This window comes from Prosopis cineraria, unplaced genomic scaffold, assembly GCF_029017545.1.
Source record: "Prosopis cineraria cultivar Desert tree isolate PC_DT_omini unplaced genomic scaffold, ASM2901754v1 PC8, whole genome shotgun sequence".
NCBI classification, from domain to species: Eukaryota; Viridiplantae; Streptophyta; class Magnoliopsida; order Fabales; family Fabaceae; genus Prosopis; species Prosopis cineraria.
In genome coordinates this window covers 12,640,236-12,660,627 of record NW_026555339.1, presented here as the reverse complement: position 1 = coordinate 12,660,627, position 20,392 = coordinate 12,640,236, and the positions used below count along the sequence as shown (strand labels likewise).

General features: G+C 30.2%; 1 protein-coding gene across 1 annotated transcript; it reads right to left on the bottom strand.

The window, feature by feature from the left end:
- Window positions 1–12,160: 12,160 nt before the first annotated feature.
- Window positions 12,161–18,463, bottom strand: LOC129318776 (wall-associated receptor kinase 3-like). Its single transcript, XM_054963715.1, has 3 exons — window positions 17,595–18,463; window positions 14,272–14,466; window positions 12,161–13,609 (listed from the first exon to the last, which is right to left on the bottom strand). The coding sequence occupies exons 1-3, from the start codon at window positions 18,445–18,447 to the stop codon at window positions 12,411–12,413; spliced, it is 2,247 nt and encodes a 748-aa protein (XP_054819690.1). The 5' UTR covers window positions 18,448–18,463; the 3' UTR covers window positions 12,161–12,410.
- Window positions 18,464–20,392: the final 1,929 nt, after the last annotated feature.

The window sequence follows — 20,392 nt, the reverse complement described above, 5'->3', positions numbered from 1 at the left end:
TTGTTCTATTATTTAAAAAATATTTTATTTTTTTGTTTTTTAAAACACTTTTTAAAAATACATTATCAAATAATTTTTTTTATTTTGAAGAATAAAAAACTGTTCACAGAACAGGTTGTCAAATAGGCCTTAAGTCTCTATGATTCCACTCGTCTAATTAAACTTTTCTTCACCAAAAAAAATATTACTATTTTGATGACAAACCATTGAGTATCCCATAATCGATTACTTTAAATCTGAATCATGCATGGTCAAGCCTTAAATGGAGAAACAATATTCTCCAACATAATTTTTTTATTAATAACACTTGAATTTGAGACTTTATTTAAGGATATTAAAAGGTCCACTTCATCTGTTAAAACATATAAGGTATTTTTAACTAAATCTCATCTTCAATAAAATAGTTACATGTCTTTAAAATAACTCTATCTTTTTATATTTACTCTTATTTAATAGGGTGTTTTATCCTAAAATAAATATAAAGTAATTTATTTAATAGGAGTACTTTAAAAAAAGTAATGATTATATATTAAAAGATTAAAAATACCTTACAATTTTTAATAGAGGGAGTATTTAATTTCCATTTTTCATTTTTTAAATTACTCATTCGTATAGGTATTTTGCTTAAAAATGATTTCAAAATATATTCTTATTGTCATTATTGTCAAACTCTTGAGTTAATTCTCTGACTTTACCGCTTTTATGTTTTAAGCTTACAAAATTATGTTAATTTACTCATAAACTTGAATTGGATGCAAACTCGGTTAACTCGTGAGTTTACTTCTCAAGTTTACCATTATTATATTTCTAATTTACAAAAATGTGTCAACTCACACATACACTCAAACTAGATGCAAACTCGATTAAACTCACTAAACTAATTGATGTTTTACCGAGTTGAATGAGTTAAGTATATACTGTTTAAAACTCGTTCATAAAAATGGTAGGACCCACTTCAAAGAAAAATAAAAGTTAAAAAGAAAAAACCAATATTAATAAAAACATGAAATATTAAAAATAATTTGCCCCATTTTAAAATTTTTGCATTAATTAAGTATGATAATCTATCAATATAACTGCATTTAATTTCAATGATTTATATTTAAAATACATTTAAATCAAACTATGACCATATTGTACATTTTAATTATTTAATTATATACTTTTAATAATTATTTATTAATAGAGGTAAACTCTTATAAGTTTATGAGCTGAATTTATGATTCGAGTTTACATTCTCATCACGAGTTTGACAATCTTGTCTATTGCTTTTAAATAGAAGATAATGGAAATAAATGAGTGAGTGGATTTAAATTACTCATCAAAATCCAAATCCTATCTCTGTCTTTCACTTCTAATTGGATTCCTTGGGGAAGACTTCTTGTATTCTTGCATGACTAGAATTCTTTGAAGTTGATATTCCAACTTGCATTGCACGGCCAAACATTCATGCATGATAAAATTCCAACTATCACATCTTTTCATAACTAACTAAGTCATATTTTTATTTTTCGTCTATTCATAGAAATTGTGAGAGGTAGTTAAATTAAAATCCAAGTTTCATTGTAGGTTCACCATAGTAATTAAGTTTTAATATCTTACTCCTGAAATACCTCGAGAAAAAGCACAAAAATAAATCTAAACTTAGGTCTTAAGAACCAAAAATATCATATAGGAGCACCACTAGTTTTTCTTTTGAATTTTTTTATTGCTTACGGTCTCTTCCCATTATAAGTAATCCTATTTGAAGTATAATTAGATACTAAATGTAAGTTCTTTCTTTAAATTTTTTTAAAATAGTGAATTATCTCTTAAAAGGAAAAAACTGGCATAAAAAGTTTTAAAAATTTAGAGACAATTATGTTGAGGTTTCACATACACAAATTAATTGTTATAAGGTCTATTAATAACTGAACTAAGGCCATTGACAATTCAGTTATTAATAGACCTTGCAGTAATTAATTTCATTGTGTGGAAGCTAAATGTAATTTTCTTTAAAATTTATATTCCTCTCTTGTTCTTTTCCACCTATTTCATCTTATATGGGAGGATTTTCTTTTTGAAAATCAAAAGGGAAAAAAAATCCTTTCTTAATCATTATATAAGGTTTCAACCAAAGCTGTATAAGCTTTCTTAATCATTGTAATACAAAACACTACAATTAGAGATCATATATAGAACCATGGTATTGAAATACGGACTGGACCGGCTAGGTCAACCCAGAAATTGGTGACTCGATCCCTTGTCCGGTCTGGGTTTACTCCTAAACTGGTGAGGGAATGAACTGGTGTAACCTGATATAACCTGATGGGTTGACTGGGTTAACAGGGTTATTATTTTTTCAAACAAAACCCCCAAAACAACATCGTTTTGGGGGATTTTTTTTTCATTTTTAATTTTTCAGATCGTTGAGTTTAGAAATAAGATAATAAAAGAAAAGTGAAACTGAAGTTAAAAAATGAAAAATTAGAGGCAAAGCACGCTAAGTCCAATCCAAATTTTTAGACAGCATTTAGTTCGGCCTTTCGTCTGTGTCTTTCCTCTCTCACCCTAACTTAATCAGTGTCTCTTCTCTAGCTCAGTCTCCATTTCTTCTCCAGGCTCGAGCTCTATCTCCGTCTCTACTGTCTTTGTCTCTTCTTCAACTCTGTCTCCGTCTCTTCTCTAGCTCTATCTCCGTCTCTGCTGTCTCCGTCTCTTTTCCAACTCAGTCTCCGTCTCTTCTCTAGACTTTTGAGATTGAAGGGTTGTAATTGTAAGGGTGGATATTTAAAGTGTTGTATTTTGTTATTGTTAGACTTTTGAGTGGTTGGATTTAGTTGAATGTTTTTATAATTAATGTCTTTTTATTTAAATTATATTATTTTAATCATGACCGGTTTGCCACCGGTTCAACCTCTAGTTCAACCCCGATTGAATCACTAACTCTTGACCTAGTGCTATGACTGGTCCGATTTTACATACCTCGTATAGAACAGACAAAGAGACAAATCAAGGGCAGAGTGAAAGATTCAAACCTAGTTCATCTCATTCAAGACATAATCGAGTACTAAATATAAATGCCTCTTTTAATCAACAAAGATTCAAATTTAGTTCATCACGTTATGAAGGATAAATACCTTTTGGCTGACCAATTCAATAATTCTTGTCAATTCTTGTCATTGTGATGTACATGTTCGTTTTTGCGTTTCCAGAAGCTAACAATAATGTAAGTCTTTATGAAGTAGCCATCTTATATACAAGGATTCAAGTCTTTGTCGCTTTATGCATATTGGGCTAAGCTTGCAAGACATTTGGAGGAGTGATTAAGCCACACAAGAATAATGTACGAGCTAGCAAGACTACACCTACTCTTTCCGATCTTATTTATTATTACATATTTGGAGGAGTGGTTTTGTGGTTTTCTCAAGGCACGGCATGATATTAATTGTTATTAGAAAAATATGATTTAGCAAGAGGAATGTTTTATTCCTCCCTAAAAGTTCAAACTAATGAGGAATGTAATGAGGAATTGCAACTTCATCACCCAATATAATATTAGTAAGGAAAATAATTTCTTAGTTCAAACTGAGTAGTTAATAATTTTAGTAGTCATCAATCTAACTGGTTCGATTGTCCGATACAGTTCTTAAGACATTGCCATCACCCTACTCAGATTTGAACTTGGTTACAGTCCATACCTGCAATCATCTAATTTCACTTTGTAGAATTTAACAGTGATAAAGTAACTTTTAGTCCCTTACGTTTGGGAGTATTATTGATTTGGTCCCTCAACTTTAATTTTTATTATTTCAATCTTAACGTTTGCTTCTATTATCAAGTCGCTCCTTTAAGTTTTGTAAAACAAAATAACTCTAAAAAAAACTTACGTGAAAATTAGATTGTTGATGTGGGAACATGCACGTTGATTAAATAAAACATATTAGCCAAATTTGTCAAGTCCTAATTACTTATTTATTATTTATTGTATTATTTTATAATTTATAATTTAACGTTATACACTTTTATTATGGCACATTTAAAATAAATAATAGATAAGTAATTATGACTTGCCAAAGTTGACAAATGTATGTTATTTAATCCACGTGTATATTCCCGCATTAGTAATTTAATTTCCACATTAGTTTTTTTAAGGCTACTTTTTCTTACAAAGTTAAAGGAGTAACTTGATAACCGAAGCAGACATTAAGGATCAAAATGACAAAAATTAAAATTGAGGGACCAAATTCATAAAATCCCAAAACATAAGGGACTAAAAATTGCTTTATCCCAATTTTATAAAATAAAACGTTATGATTTTAAGAGAAGACTTGAACACGAGTCATGAGAGTGTTTTGGGATATTTCCACGCTTCTTCCTTCATGAGAAGAAAAATTTGCATCACCCTATAACATTTCTGTTGCTGGCCAATATGTGGCTTGAAAGAGTTGAACTATCATCATCATCACATTGTTGTGGAATTAACACTCTTAATAGATCGCTATTATAAAGTTTTTTTTTGTCATTAGAGGGATTCCAATTTTTTTTTATTTTTGATTTTATTGGTAAGACTAAACAAAAAGACTTTAGTTAAGGGATGATAAGTTTCTTATGATTCACTCCAACCCCTATTAGTATTAAAGCAATATTTCTATTGATGGGCTCATTTCCTTTGTCTTTGAGTATATTGATACTTTCTTTTTGCTATTTTGATGACAAACCATTAAGTATCTAATACAACTAACTAATTTAAATTTTAGTCAGGTCAAGCCTTGATCATATGAAAAATATTTTTAAGTATGATTTTTTTTTAATATAAGACTCGAACTCAAAGGATTTCATTTAAGAGATATAAATCTGTTATTACTTATTCTAGCAATGATTAGCATTAAATACTACTTTTCTTTTCATATTTGTAAATTACTTTTAACCTGTTTTAGTATCAAAAAAATTTAAAACTTATTAACTTTATTTAAAAATTTAATAAGTTTTTAACTTTGTCTTTATTAAATATACATATTTTAATAGTGTCTATTTCACCAAAATTTAATAGAGAGTAAAAGAAAAAATTTATGATAAAAATTAATTATGTGACTTATAAATATAATAGAAGAACATATTCTCTCTATATCTTATAAATAGGATCGTAGGAAATATCTCTATTATTATATTGTACGTGGGCTCATCTCTCTATCTTCAATTCTTCAATTACTAAGAGAGACATTGATGAAGAGACTTGCCCAGTGCACGACTCAGACAAGTCATTAAACATCAAGAGTGATAAATTATTAAACATCAGAATTGGGCATTCAACGAATGATATATGTAACATTTCAAAAATTTTAATCCAGGATTTATAAATTAATTTAGGATAAATTAGGAAATTAATTATTAATTAAGTTAATCATGCTTCCGGATTACTAATCGACCTATTGGAATGTTGGATAATTTAAAGATTGGGCTAAGATGGATATTGGGCCAACCAGACCCTAGTGAAGGACCTAAATCACAAGTTAGGCTGAAGTACCATCCACTGCAGTGGATGCATCATGTGTTGTCGTGGACAATACAAAGTTCAGTTAAATCAGACACGATAGGGGGCTGAACAGAAAGGAAGAAAATGAGAGAATTTGAGGGAGTGGGCTGCTAGGGTTTGCTTCAGGAGCTTCTAGGAGGTGCTTTACGTTGTGGTCATTAGAAAATGACGGTGCAAGGCCAAAATGTGCAAGCTTCAGATTGCCTTTATTGTCCAAAAGAAGAATGGAGCCTGCATTAGAACAAAATACATGAAATAGGCATATCATTTACAACCAAAAAATAAAATACATAAGCTTCTAGAGACGAAATCTAGCTTTACACGAACCTTTTATATCAAGATGAAGTACTTGATTCACATGGCAATAATGAAGCCCCGTCAAAAGCTGTCTCATGTAACACTTAAGCAAGAAGAAGCGAGTCAGTGTTTAAATGAATTACTACCACAAATATTTGATTTGAACAATATTTGCAGCCATACCTTGATTTGGGGAACTGTAAATTTCATCCCAGGTCAATCTGCAAGACCAATCAAATCATGGTCCATGTAGTCAAATACCATACAGATACCACCTTTATATTTGTTTCCATCTGTAATCTCCAACACAAAGAAAAATACAGACAAGGTAAGATTCCTTGGACAAAGAAACTAAAAGGAATTTGACAGAATTATCTTCACAGTGAAATGATCATAGAACAAATTCAAGAAGACCAAACCAGCACTAAGCCTAAAAGAACAAAGTTAATGACTTAACGGCACTGCTTTTATCCGGCCACGGAAAAAGAACGACAAGTAGTAGTGCAGCCACCTATGGGCTAAGGGCCTCTAATATGCCCTTATCTAATGCCCCTTGTAATGTCCTAACTTCCCAATTTCATTTTTTATTTTTCTTTAGATCATTGGCTTCTACATAAAATAAGAGACATTTGGATATCTTGATGTCCCAAAATGGTGAAAATTTATATTTTTTATGATTTTTTTAAAGAAAAATATCACAAATACATCCTTTTATTTTTGAAAAATCATAAAAAATACAAATCTTCACCATTTTGGAACATCAAAATATCCAAATGTCTCTTATTTTATGTAGAAGTCAATGATTCAAAGAAAAATAAAAAACAAAATTGGGACATTTGGGCATTACAAGAGGCACTAGAGAAAGGCACATTAGAGACCCCTAGCCTAGCCACCTATTCCCTTTCTCTCATTGTAATTCTAAATTGGGAGAATGACAAACAAATACCTTAAAATATGTAAATGATAAATAAGTACCGTAAAATGAGATAATTATTATGTAGTCTGTTGAGACTTGTCTGACATTTTGATTTTTCTTTTAAATTAATATATTTGCCTGCAACTACTAAAAATAAGTAGCAAGTTGAGATTGGGAAATAATTACTTTATTTGGGGAAATGAATAAAATGGAATAACAAATGACAATTGTCTTTTTTCAAATTTATTTATTAGTAAAATCCAATTATTAAAAATCAGTTAAGATTGGGAAATGAATACTTTATTTAGAGAATAGCAAATGACAAGTGCCTCTCTGCAAAATTATTTATTAATAAAAATCAGTGACAAGTTAAAGTTGGGAAATGATTACTTTCTTTGGAAAACAATGACTAAAACAGAATTGTAAATGATGTGTGTCTCTGCAAATTTATTTATTAGTAAAGTCCAGCTATTAAAATTCAACGACAAGTTAAGATTTGAAATTGACTATTTTTGTTTGAAAAAATGACGAAAACATAAAAGTGAAATGTTATGAAGTTTATCTATCTTTCTTTTATTTTTCTGGGACGTAAAAAGTTTTCACATTAAAACTAAATAACAGATAATTGAATATGATTACAAAGCACTATTTTGAAAACCGAACCGGACCGGCCGGTCGGACCGTCGACCGATCTGGTTTTCGGTCTGGTTCAAAGAAAAAAATTGTTTTAAGAGTTGAGCCGGTTTGAGCTGTTTTAAATCGACGGTCGGACCGGGAACCAGATCCGATTTTCAAAAACTGGACTGTTCAAATTTTTTTTTTATTTTTTATCAAATTTTAAAAAAAATGACTAATTTTTTTAATTATTTGATATTATATTGTATCATATGGCTTGTTAAGTCGTGATAAACTTAAAATATTTAATTTTTTTAAGTTAAATAGCAATTTCATATGTATTTCTTATATTTAAATTATTATATACATATATAATTTTTTTTAATTTAATTATTACGTCACCGGTTGGACCAATGGTCTAACTGGTTGAACCATGCGAACCGTGAACTGCTGACTTTTTCGATTCAATGTCCGGTCCGGTTCTGAAAACATTGCTACAAAGTAATTACCACAATATTTCACGTACTTATTTGTCATCGCATATTTCAAGAATGTTTTTTTTTCCTTCATTCTTCCTTCTAAACTAAGGCCACCTAATAATAAATCTTGTAAGCCACCTCCTATTGGATGCACAACGAAAGATTAAAATTTTAAAGTCCTTATTCTGATATGGACCAAACGAACTTGTTAGTTAAGGTGGATAAAAGAGTTACTTTTTAATTCTTCGAACTTGGTGCACGTTCTCTTCAAGAGTTTGGATCTCAGGAGATGATAACGTAGATCTGCTCCCTCTACCAGTATCTACACAAATAGTTCTCTAACTCGGACAGCGTGCTAACGCTCCCAGCGTCCGTTCTTCTTTGAATGTTATTATTTTTCTTTCTATAGGATGTTTCGTGGCTTTTAAAGTGTTTTTGCGGTTAGAACTTTTTTAACTCTCTCATCCTTTATAAAGGACGTCCCTATCTATATATAGTATATAGTTAAGGGTTTTCTTCTTTCACTTAAAAGGCTCACGAAAATATAATTAAATTTATCTCATAAATTTAATTTATGATATCACATCTAATTTAAATTTATCTTATAAATTTAAATTATAAAACTGATATAATATTCTCTCATATCATGTTAGTTATCATATTTAATCTATCATATAAAATTAAATTTAAAACTAACATAATATAATATAATGTATATTATATATACATATTATATTATATATATACGAATATATATATACATATGTATTTCAAAAATATTATATATATATATATAATTTTATATATCATATACATATATTTGATATATATACACACACATATATGAATATATATTTTGAAAAAATATATATATAATTATATTTTGAATTTTATATTTCATATAAATATATATATAAATATAAATATTTATCAAATAAATATTCAAATATATATATTTGTAATTCATGCACCTTATATTACATTTTTTAAATCTAGACATATTTTAGATTCAATGAACTTAGACATTATAGCTCAAGTTGGGCTGTTATTGTGTACAACCCTGTAGGTCGATATGAAATTGACAGTAGGCTAATAGCGTTATTAGCCCACAAGTCACAAGTGGCCTCTAGCAAGACATTATAACTACCCAATTCAATCATAGCCTTTATAATCATCCGATCAAAGGTTACCTTTGAATAAGTCAAAGTTTAGTGGTCATTATATAGGAATCCATGATGATCTCAGGTCAAAAGGCTTCGTGATACAGTTACATATGAGATAAGCTTATGACTTGTACCATGCAGCTTTCTCATAACGGGTCGGTCTAGCACCTTATACTCTTTCAAGTGCCTATGACTTTGATTTGTATCTCTATAATTAATCAAAGTCATACTAGTCTTGTTTCATCTATGATCCCTCATAAATGATCGACCAGGAATATTTAGGATGATCACTATAGTTTGTCCAAAGATATAGTTATCATATTGAACATGCAATTGTTATGATAATAAAAGAGAAATTCATTAAATAACAATATGCATAGTATAATGATTGGTCCTAGGGTACAATTTCCAACATCTCTGCCATTCTCCATCAAGTAAATTCAATTTACATTACCAAATACATCAAAAAACCCCTAAATTGTTTGATTTCCTTTTCCCTTTCTCGATTTTTGTGGAAACTTATTTAGTTTATAATAAGACTAAAAAGTTACAAGAAATACATTTGTGTGTGTGTGAGAGAGAGATTAACACACTATAAAAAATATTGTTTAAAGATGCCCAATAATTCATTTCTAACTAGTGAAAAATTTTCTCTAAATAAGTAGAAACATACTTAGAGACAAACATTGTGATGTCTCAAAAAGGGATGTCCTAAATAATTAGAGATGAATTTTTTAAGCCATCGTTGATTCAAGACAGATTTATTTTATCTTTGAATAAAAAATGCCATATCTAATTTTCATGAAAAATCTGTTGCTATAAAATTCTTTAAAAATTATATAAAATATTATAGACGGGATAAAATAGTCTCTAAAAAATGAATACTAAATTCCTCAAGTCTCCCCTACCATGTAAGTGCCGCGTCACCTGCCACGTGTGAATCAATTGATACTACGTCACTTGACATTTCGCCAGCCACTTATGCATGCACACACACTTCCCTTGCCCATGTGTGGGTCAACTGATGCCACATCACACGTCACGTCGCTACCTTATGCCATGTCAGCCGCCACCATGTCCCACATCACATATTTGTTACAAAATATGTTAAAGTCAAGATTTGATTCCTTGACTTTTTACCTTCCAAGGTTTAAGTCCTCTTTTTTGCTAGTTGAATTAAAATGTATCTGTAATTATTATATCCAAAATAAATATATGTTAATTAATTACATTATAAAATAACATATTATTAAAAAGATAAACATATGTTATATATTATTTTCAATTTTTAATATGATAAAATTATTTATATGACTATTTATATTATATTTTTAATAAAATATTATTTTTATTAGGAAAATGAACTTAAAATGAGGCAAAAAATTTTAACAGAAAAATATTATTTGTCAAATGAAAATAATTAAGTTTTAATTTATTTAAAAATATGTATTATTTTAGTTTATATTAAATATCTTTTACTTTTACCTCCTCCACATTATTCTTAAAAATTAATAAATAAATGATTAAATTTTTATCTTCCCCCAACATGGTTAAATGTTTCTCATTATTTTCTTACAAATAAATTTTATCTACAATTTTCCAATTATTTTTAAAATTATTTTAATAAAAAATTAACTTTAATTATATAATTTTTTTAATTGTCATTTTGAACCATTTTTAATTTTTTCAATGAACACTCGTAGCTTTTAAAATAAAAAATATTTAAATTAAATATTTAATTTTAATATATTCATATGAATTTTTGTATTTAAAAATTATTTTTTTATCAAATTTATTTAATATGGAACAAATTTAAAATTATAAATATTATAAATATGTTATATATATATTAATACTTTATTATATTTTTAAGAAAATAAATATTAATTTATTTATATAATTTTATGTTATACTATATATCGATAAAATAATTATTTTTTATATACTTCAAAATTTATTTTTATTTTCTCCTTCCTATGCTAAAAATGAACATTATTCACACACATATATGATTAGCATTAAAAATGATATTTTGTACTAAAATAATTAATTCTTGTCATATAAATATTATTTATAGTCATTTTAAATGTATTTTTATTAATTCTTCTTAATATTCAATTTCATTGATGTTTTGGAGTTTTGATTTTATTTTCTTATTTTAATGTGTTGTTATAGAATATTATTAGTGATTTCTTTCAAGACAATTTTGGTATGTGGTACAAATTTATTAAACATTATAAAAGTACTAAAGGAAAATATGAATAATACAAAAGAGACAAAAAATTCAATCAATTATAGTTATAGAAATAGAAATTCAAAAAATGAGAATGATTAAATTTAGAGAAAGATGAAAAGAAGAAGAGAAAGATTTAAATGATGTACAAAACATTTTTAAATACTCTATAAATTTTAAAGATAAATATTTTTGAACAGAAATCTCAAATTTTTGTTGTTCGCATTTAGTGGGAAGCTCGCTAAACAATGATGAAATGTTTTCTTTATCTTTTAAAATTAATTTCCATCTTAACATATTTCAAACACGTATTAAAATAATTAATAATCCAAAAATTAAAAAAAATTAAAAACATGACTCCATATCTGAATCTATCTCTACTTTGTATTAGAGATACATTTGAGAAATAAAAATAATTTCATCTCAAATATATTTATTTAAGTTGTTTCTAATTCTGTCTCTAAATTAATAAAAATAAAATTATGAAATTTTTTTAAAAAAATATAGAGAGGGAATTAGAGATGGTTAAATTTTTGTCTCTAAATTCATAAAAAAATATGTCTCAAATTTAGTCTCTAAATTTAAAAAAATGTAAAATTAATATTAGGGACTTATTTGAAGATGGCTAGTTTATTCATCTCTAAACTTGTCTCTAATATTTTATTTTTTTAAAATAATTTTTTAATAAATAATGAGGGCAGTTGAGATGGATTTTTTTAGAGATATATATAAATCGTCCCTAAATCAGCCTCTATATTTTAAAATATTATTTTAAATTAAACTTATCTCTAAAAATATAATTAGGCCGTTTCTAATTTCCATCTCTATTGTAATAATTTTTTGTAGTGATGGAAATATATCGAATACAACGAACGCCAAATTAAAGAGCACATTGCGTCTGATGGATGCTATTTTTTTAATGGAAATTAAATGATAATTTCATTAAGAACTGTCATAGCAAATACAAGAAAGAAAAACAAACTAAAACAACAAACTAAAATTACATTATTAAAGGCAATAAGAGTTAATTCCACCCATCTATTTGCAACTCAAGATAATTAAATCACTCATTACTTGCAAATAAACGACTGAGGTAGACTCTCATCAGCATCATTGTATCCACCTCTCGCTGTGTCTAAATCTATAAGAATAGTAGAAACGCATCAATATACTTACTAATACTATAAGATCATCATCGCCCACTATCTATGATCTCAAAGACAACTTGCTTTTGAGTGCTATCATAGCTGGTAACTAATGTACTTGCACTAGCACTCTCATATCCATCATTAGGAAAATGATCAAGTAAGTGTTCACTTTCTTCAACCATCATATCCTTGTCCTTCCCTTGAACATGTTTTTCCATTACTATCAGGCCCTGTAATTCCATTGCTACTTCCTTCATTGTTGGCCTTTCCTCTCCATTAACTCTGATGCATCTTTGTGCCAATAAGGCTCCTTCCTTCAATTGTTTTGCATTCTTCTTTTCATCTAGCACTTGCTTATCAAGAATTTCCCACAAGCGGTCTTCTCTCATTGAAGACATGAAGTGACTGGCCATTGCATTATTGAATTTAAATGCTCTTTTCCCAGTGAGTAATTCTATAAGCACAATCCCAAAACTATAAACATCGCTCTTTTCATTCATTTGGCCAGTTTGGAGGTATTCTGGATCTAAGTATCCTATTGTTCCTTGGATCACAGTGGCAACTTGAGCTTCATCAAGATGGACTAGTCTTGAAGCTCCAAAATCAGACACCTTTGCTCTGTTGTCATGATCTAATAGTATGTTTGCAGATTTAATATCTCGATGGATAATTGGAATAGAAGCAGTAGAGTGTAAATATGAAATGGCCTCTGCAGTCTCTACAGCTATTCTTAACCGAGTCTCCCATGTAATAGAACAATCTTTCTTTGATGGGCTTAGGTGGTCAAGAAGGGTGCCATTGTCTATAAACTCATAAACTAATAAAGGCACTTCAGTTTCAAGACAACATCCTAAAAGTTTGACCACATTTCGATGGTTGATCTGGGAAAGAACAAATACTTCATTAATAAAACTTTTAATATTTTGGGGATCCCCTCCAACTCTAGACTTTTTAATGGCAACAGGTGTGTTGTTTGGCAACATACCCTTATAAACCGTGCCTTGTCCTCCACGACCAAGAATCCTACTTTCATCAAAGTTATTTGTGGCATTCTTAAGCTCATTTTCTGTAAAGATCTTGGCCCTTTCAGTATATCCTTGTCGTTGAGAAAATTGTTGGAGAAGCAAGTTTCCTCCATTTTGCTCAAAATTTCTTTCTCTTAGTTGTCTCAAACTTCTTTGCTTTTGTGCCCAACATAATGCAAAGAGCAGTGTGAAGACAACCAACAAAGCTACAGCAACAACTACAAGCAATAGTGCTCAAAATGAGATTTTATTGTAGAAAAAATGTTTCGAGTTTTGACTTAAACATATGTGAAGATGCAAATGCTCTTTTCATTTTTAATTATTCTCTCCAACGCCAAGTCCTAATAAACAAATCAAACAGGCCATGAAGAAGAAATAATTAACTGTAATTTGAGGATGGTGGCGAGACTTTTTGACAACATGATACAGTTAAGACAAATTACTATTTGATTAGTTTAAAAAACATTGAAATATTTTTTAAAAAATATTTTATTTTTAAAATTGGTAACTAAAATCTATTTGGTATAATTTTTTATTTTCATTTTTAATTTTTTTATGTTTTCAATTTAATTTAAGGGAAAGACACCCAAGTTGTTTTCCACGTAGATAAACTAAAGAAGCGAAAAAACTTCATGATTAACATTTGGCTGTCCTAAAAAATTAAATTGAGGAAAAAATTAAATACTTATTTTGCTCGAGCAAATCTTAACTTGCAATGTTTTCATAATTTATAAGATGACTATATTATATAGCATGAGCTTATATTTAAAATGTGAAAGTGCATTTGTGCAACGTATAAATAAAGAAACGAGATAATGTCGTGATATAGTTGCCAACTTAATGTATTTCATATATTTATGCAATATTCGTAGATGCTTACCTAATGAAATTGTAATGACGCGCCAATCCTGATTAGAATCCGGATCCAGAATGCTGCAGTCCGAACCCGGTCCAGTTTCGTTTTTGAGGCCATTACCTTTTTGTCCAGTTGGGCAAGTACAGGTGTAGCCACCATAATAATTGGTGCAAACTGCCGAAGCCGTGCAATTATTGATGCTATGGCACTCATCCACATCTGAAATTATATAGGCATCGTAGCACAATTAATCATATATAAAATATCCATGTGGACCATGCTATATCTTCTGTCCTTTGCATGGGCACCTAATAACAATTTAATTAGTGTGGTGATCCAATTTATTTGGTGCCTTGAGTTTGAGTCATGAGATATGAATTTTTATTAAATAAAAATGTCAAAACGCATCTCTAAAATATTTGTGAATTCATTGAGTGAGTTATGAGAAATGAATTTTTTAAATTATATTAAAATATTTAGTTTCTAGTGTATTCTTGGTTATGAAGGTGAAAGAAGAGACATCGAGAAGGATATGGAGAAATACTCTACCGATAAATGTGCGTTGTGCGGCGGAGAGAAGAGAGAAAGAAAGCAATGTGTGTGTGAGTGAAGAACAGAGAGAGGGAGAAAAGAGAAAGTGCGTGACGTGAGTGAGAGAAAGGAGAAGGGTGTGAAAGCGTCTGAGAAAGTGAGAAAGAGAAAAGGAGTGAGAGAAAATTACGAGAGAAAAAAAATATAAGTGTTTGTATAAATTGTAGTTTGAGTAATTAATAAAGGCATACTTTCAGTTGAATCTCTCTCTTCCTCCACCCTCAAATCCTAACATTTGGTATTAAAGCCGAATCAAGACCAGAGTTGTTGAAGCACCGCTGGGCTGCTCGAGACTTGGGAGTGGTTGGTAGAGTTTGAGTATTAAGGCAAAAGACTCTAGGAGTCTAGATTTGCTCAAGGGTCTGCTAGTGTGTAGTCCAAGACTGTGAAGTGTAGGGTACTACCGAGCTCACTATGGCAGACATGATGGAGAATGTTTGTTTGGTAGAGAAGGTAAACAATAAAAATTATCAAGTGTGGAGTATAATAGTCAAGTTCTACCTTGAAGGTCAAAATCTTTGAGATCTCATCAACGGAGATGATGCTACGCTCCTAACAAATCCAAGTGAATTGAAGAAGTGGTAGGTAAGGACTAAGAAAGCTCTTTACATACTGGCTATTACTATTGAGCCACAGTTTTTTAGATATGTCAAAGAAATGACGATGTCAAAGGAAGCATGGGATACGTTAGCCTCATTGTTTGTAAGAGAAAATGAAGCAAAGTTGTAGTTCTTAAAGAATGAGCTTGCCTCAATTCGACAAAATAATATGTAGATAAGGGAGTATTTTTCAAAAAATAAATCTATTTGCAATGAGATTTCAAACTTAGATCTAAGGAACCCCATCACCGACAAGCAAATGAGGAGAATTATTATTACGAGGTTAAATCCAAAATACCATGGCCTAGTTACAACAACAAGAGGTTGGTCCAAGGAACCAACTTTAGCCGAGTTGGAAACTATCTTAGCTAATTAGGAAGCTTTGGATACATAAATGTCCAAAATTTTTATGAAAGATGAGGAAAAGACTCTCTTTTGTAAAAAGAGAGATCATCGAGAGGATTCTAACTCAAAAAAGAATGAGATGATAGAAGGCAACAAAATGGTTGGCCCAAAAGATGTCACAACAGAAGCTCACATCAAGGGGAAGCTTGTGAAGATTGAGACAAGCTTGAAGAGAGGAAAAATCATTAAAAGAAAGGTCAATGTTATAATTGTGGGAAGATTGCCCACTTTGCTCGAGACTATTGGCATAAAAGGGTCGAAAGAAATGTTGTCACCTCCAACAACAAGAATGAAAGCAAGAAAGAATGGGATTTTCAAGCTTCAACAAGTGCCATTGAAGAAGAGATAGTGACAGCAGATTTCAGTGAAGAAGATATATTAGCGCTCTGCATCACAAGAGAAGTGGATTAAATTAGGGAAGAGAACGTTAAAGTGAATGAGGACAAAGATGCAGATAAGAACGAGGACAATCTGAAGGATCTCAATTTGGAGAAAGTAATAGAATCATGTTTTGGTGTTCGAAGTTCAATCAAGGGAAAATATGAAAACGAAGAGAAAGAAGATAAAGAACATGATCAAACACTGCCACCGTAAGGTATGTGAAGATATTGAAACCAAATATCAAGAATGTCAATTACCACCAAGATGAAGAATCAAAAAGCATGGTTTGAAGCACAAAGTGACGTCGGCCACATACGAGTCTCCTCAACGAGATAAAGTTGACTTTGACAAGTTTATGAAACTGTTCAAGAGATTGAAGAAAATAAGAGGCAATGTGAAATGACAGAGTTAGAGTCGTCGTTGAGGGAGAATGTTAAAATGTCACCAACTAACTCTCTCCCTCTCTCTAGAATTTTTTAGGTTATAATTAAAATATTTAGTTTCTAGCATATTTTTGGTTATGGCGGTGAAAGAAGAGACATCAAGAAGGCTGTGGAGAAAAACTCCACTGACATTGAAGTAGCATAAACATGCGAGTGTCATTTGTGTGGGTGCGGTGTGTCGCGGAGACAAGAGAGAAGGAAAGCGAAGTGCGTGCGTGCGTGCGTGCGTGCGTGTGTGTGGTGAGAGAGAGAGAGAGAGAGACCGATGTGGGCGTGGGTGAGAGAAAGGGGAGAGGTGTGAAAGTGTCGGTGAAAAAGTGAGAAAGAGAGAAGGAGTGAGAGACAATTGCGAAAGAAATTATAATTGTTTGCGTAAAGTATAATTTGAGCAATTAATAAAAGTATATTTTCAATTTAGTCCCTCTCTTCCTCCATCATCAAATCCCAACAAAGGGTAGAGCTTGAAGCCCTAATTCTTGGGCGTCATCGATCTTCACCAGCAGGATGGGCAAGATCTTGGAAGGAGGAGGAGGAAGGGAATCAAAGAGTGGGGGTTCAAGGGAATCGAAGGAGCTAGTGAGCCCAATTCACAAAAAATATTATTTACAGCCACGTCTTTCAAACCTCCCAACCATTTGTACAATTGTAGAACTTTTGGACACGTAGAATGCTTATAAGGAACTCTAGAGCTAGTGATTTTCCCATCCAAGAATATTGGCTTTTTGCAAAATAATATACATTTTAATTCAACACTAGCCAGTAAAAACATGTCATATATTTTAGATCAAAAGAATATTTATTGTAAAATTTAAAAATTACCCTTAATAAAAATAATTATTTAGGGGGGTTATTTAATGAGTTAGAAAGTTTCATAAATAGGATATTAGATGAAAAACAAATCAAAGTGGGAATAAGATTCTATAATCACCTTTGCAGCCACCGGAGACGTAGGGGTTGCCTTCAAACCCTGGTTTACATTTGCAGAGGTAGTAGCCTTTGACACTTTGTGATTCTTCGCATATACTTTCATCATCTTTGCAGGCTCCACCGCATGATTTCGTCTCATCAACACCCCAATCCAGTACCACCGTAGATCTTTCAAGTCGGACTAGATCGTCAAAGTCTTCGTCGGAAAAGTTGAAAGTTCCGTTCTTGGCAAAAAAAGCATGACTGCAATTAAACAAGACGCCGTCTAACACGTTTCGGTCACCGTAAAAGAAAATACTGTTAGTATAATTTCTAATAGGTTGCCCAAAATTAGTCCGGCAGCAGCCGGAGCCGGAGCAGGATCCTTTTGTCACGGATTCGTCGTAACTACACTCTGAGTTGCAGCCGATGAGTCTTTTTTCTTCAATGTCGTAGAGGAAAGCGTAGGTGTTACGCCCGACGACGACGAAATCGTTCTTTTTATTGGATATGGCGAACTTGGGAGGCGCACGAAAGCCTTTTCTCCAATAAATGCCTTCTTCGGGGTTGTAGCAATGATGATAAACTGGAGTGAAGACGAGTAGCTCACTGGTCACCCCAGAGATGTTGAGAACTTGGATAGTGGTTTTTGTTCCTAGATAAGGAACGGGGAATCCAGAGGAAGTGTTGCAAGTTATCAGAAAATCAGGATCTTTGAAGCAGTCTTCGGTTGTGCCGAAAGGATAAGAGATTTTCACGTCCGCGCACATGGTATCGCAGCCCGCTTTCTTGGAGGCTGCTGGGGCCGGCTCCGGCGATGCCAGTGTGAAGGCTACTAATGACAGTTTGATAAAAAACAATACACTCAAGCCCATGGTTGACGAAGACTTGATTGTGATAATGCAGTGCATTCTGATGATCAGCAAAGTTGATGATTACTTATTTAATAAGATGTTGACGAAGACTTGGATTGCATTTTCGTGGCTCCACCACAAGTCATTAAAGATGGAGAACATGCAGAACAATTCTCAGAATAAATTTTGGAAATAAGAAATAAAAAAAATCAATTTCAATTATTATTTTGAAAAATATATATTGGTGAAATAAATGGTGAAAGAATCGTTTATTTCATTAATATAATTATCATTAATGAAAGTATGACGGCCTTGTTTGACCACCTTTTTCAGAACAGATTTTTTTTTTTTCTGAAAAAGCAAAAGAAAACCTATTTAAAAATATGCTTTCTATTATTTATTTTTAAAAAAAATGTCGAAAGTTATTTTAAAAAACTAAAAAACCGTTGTTACTTTTTGTACTACAAAATTTGAAGAAATGCAGAAAATATCATGTTTTTATTAATGATAATTATATTAATAAAATAAAATATTCTTTCATATTTTCTGTTTTACCATTTGATATATTTTTCAAAATAATAATTTAAACATTTTTTAATTTTTTTCAAAAATTTTCCTGGAAAAATATTTTATAGAATTTTTTTTAAAAAATAAAAACAGAAAATAGAAATAAACAAGCTTAATATTTTCTGTCTCTTTTCTAGTTTTGTAAAAAAAATAATAATAAAACATTTAAAAGATGTTCTGGTTTTTTAGTTCTTTAAAATAAATTTTAATTTTTTTATTTTTCATAAAAAAGAACATTAAAACATATTTTAAAGCAAGTTTTTTTATTTTCTTAATTTTCAAAATAAAAAACCGTTATAAAAACAAATAATCAAATGAGAGACTTTGACCAATAACGCGACAAGGAATGAGCTGGGTTACACGTATGAGAGAGGACTCAGTCCAAGTCTTTGGACGTGTGGTACTGTGGCCCCATCTGATAATGAGTTGGGACCATCCATCAGCATATAATTCTGAAATTAATTTGGATTTTTTTATAATTATTTTAGACTCCTATTTTCAGACAATATATTAAAATTTTAATTTTCTATCATTGTAATTTGTCATGGTGTTAAAACCAATAATATTTTGTTCTTTGGGGTCGGAGGCAAACTTTGATGCTAGTAATGGCCGGTTTGATTTCTATTTTCAAAAATTATTTTTTATTTTTAAAAACAAAAAAAAATAAAAAAGTCAATTTTAATAAATGTTTTGAATTTAATATTTTTAAAAATATTCTCATTTTTTTACAAGGAAATAATAGAAATATCTTAAAATTATTTTTATTTTATTTTTCTTGTTTTCAAAACAAATTATATTTAATTATTAAAAATATAATTAGCTTGATCAATTTATATCATAAGCCACTATCATTAATTGCCTACTGTAAACATATTTTATTAATTCTAAAATTATTTTTAAATTAACATAACCAAATAGATTTTTATTTTGTTTTGTTTTAAAAATAATTCTAAAACCAATATTATAAAACAAGTTTCTCTTAAAAAAAAATATGACAACAGGCACCTAACACGCCCTCAATCTCTATGATTCAACTCATCTAATTAAACTTTTCTTCACCAAACAAAAAAATTAAATTTTGATGACAACTATTGAGTATCCCATAACCGATTACTTTATATCCGAATCATGGTCCAGCCTTAATTGGGGAAACAATATTTTCCAACATAATTTTTTTAATTAATAACAATTGAATTTGAGACTTTGCTTAAGGATATTAAAGGGTCTATTTAATTTCCATTCTCCATTTTTTTAATTACTCATTTGTACAGGTATTATGCTAAAAAATGATTTCAAAATATATTGTTATTGCTTTTAAATGGAAGATAATGAAAATAATTGTGCGAGTACATTTTGGTCACTCATCAAAATTCAAATCTTACCTCTGTGTCTTCAACTT

Coding starts and splice junctions, on each gene's coding strand:
- LOC129318776 (XM_054963715.1), bottom strand. CDS start 18,447: ATGGGCTTGAGTGTATTGTTTTTTATCAAACTGTCATTAGTAGCCTTC. Junction 14,467..17,594: donor CGTCTCCGGTGGCTGCAAAG/GTGATTATAGAA, acceptor ATATAATTTCAG/ATGTGGATGAGTGCCATAGC. Junction 13,610..14,271: donor CGTCATTACAATTTCATTAG/GTAAGCATCTAC, acceptor TATTGCTTGTAG/TTGTTGCTGTAGCTTTGTTG.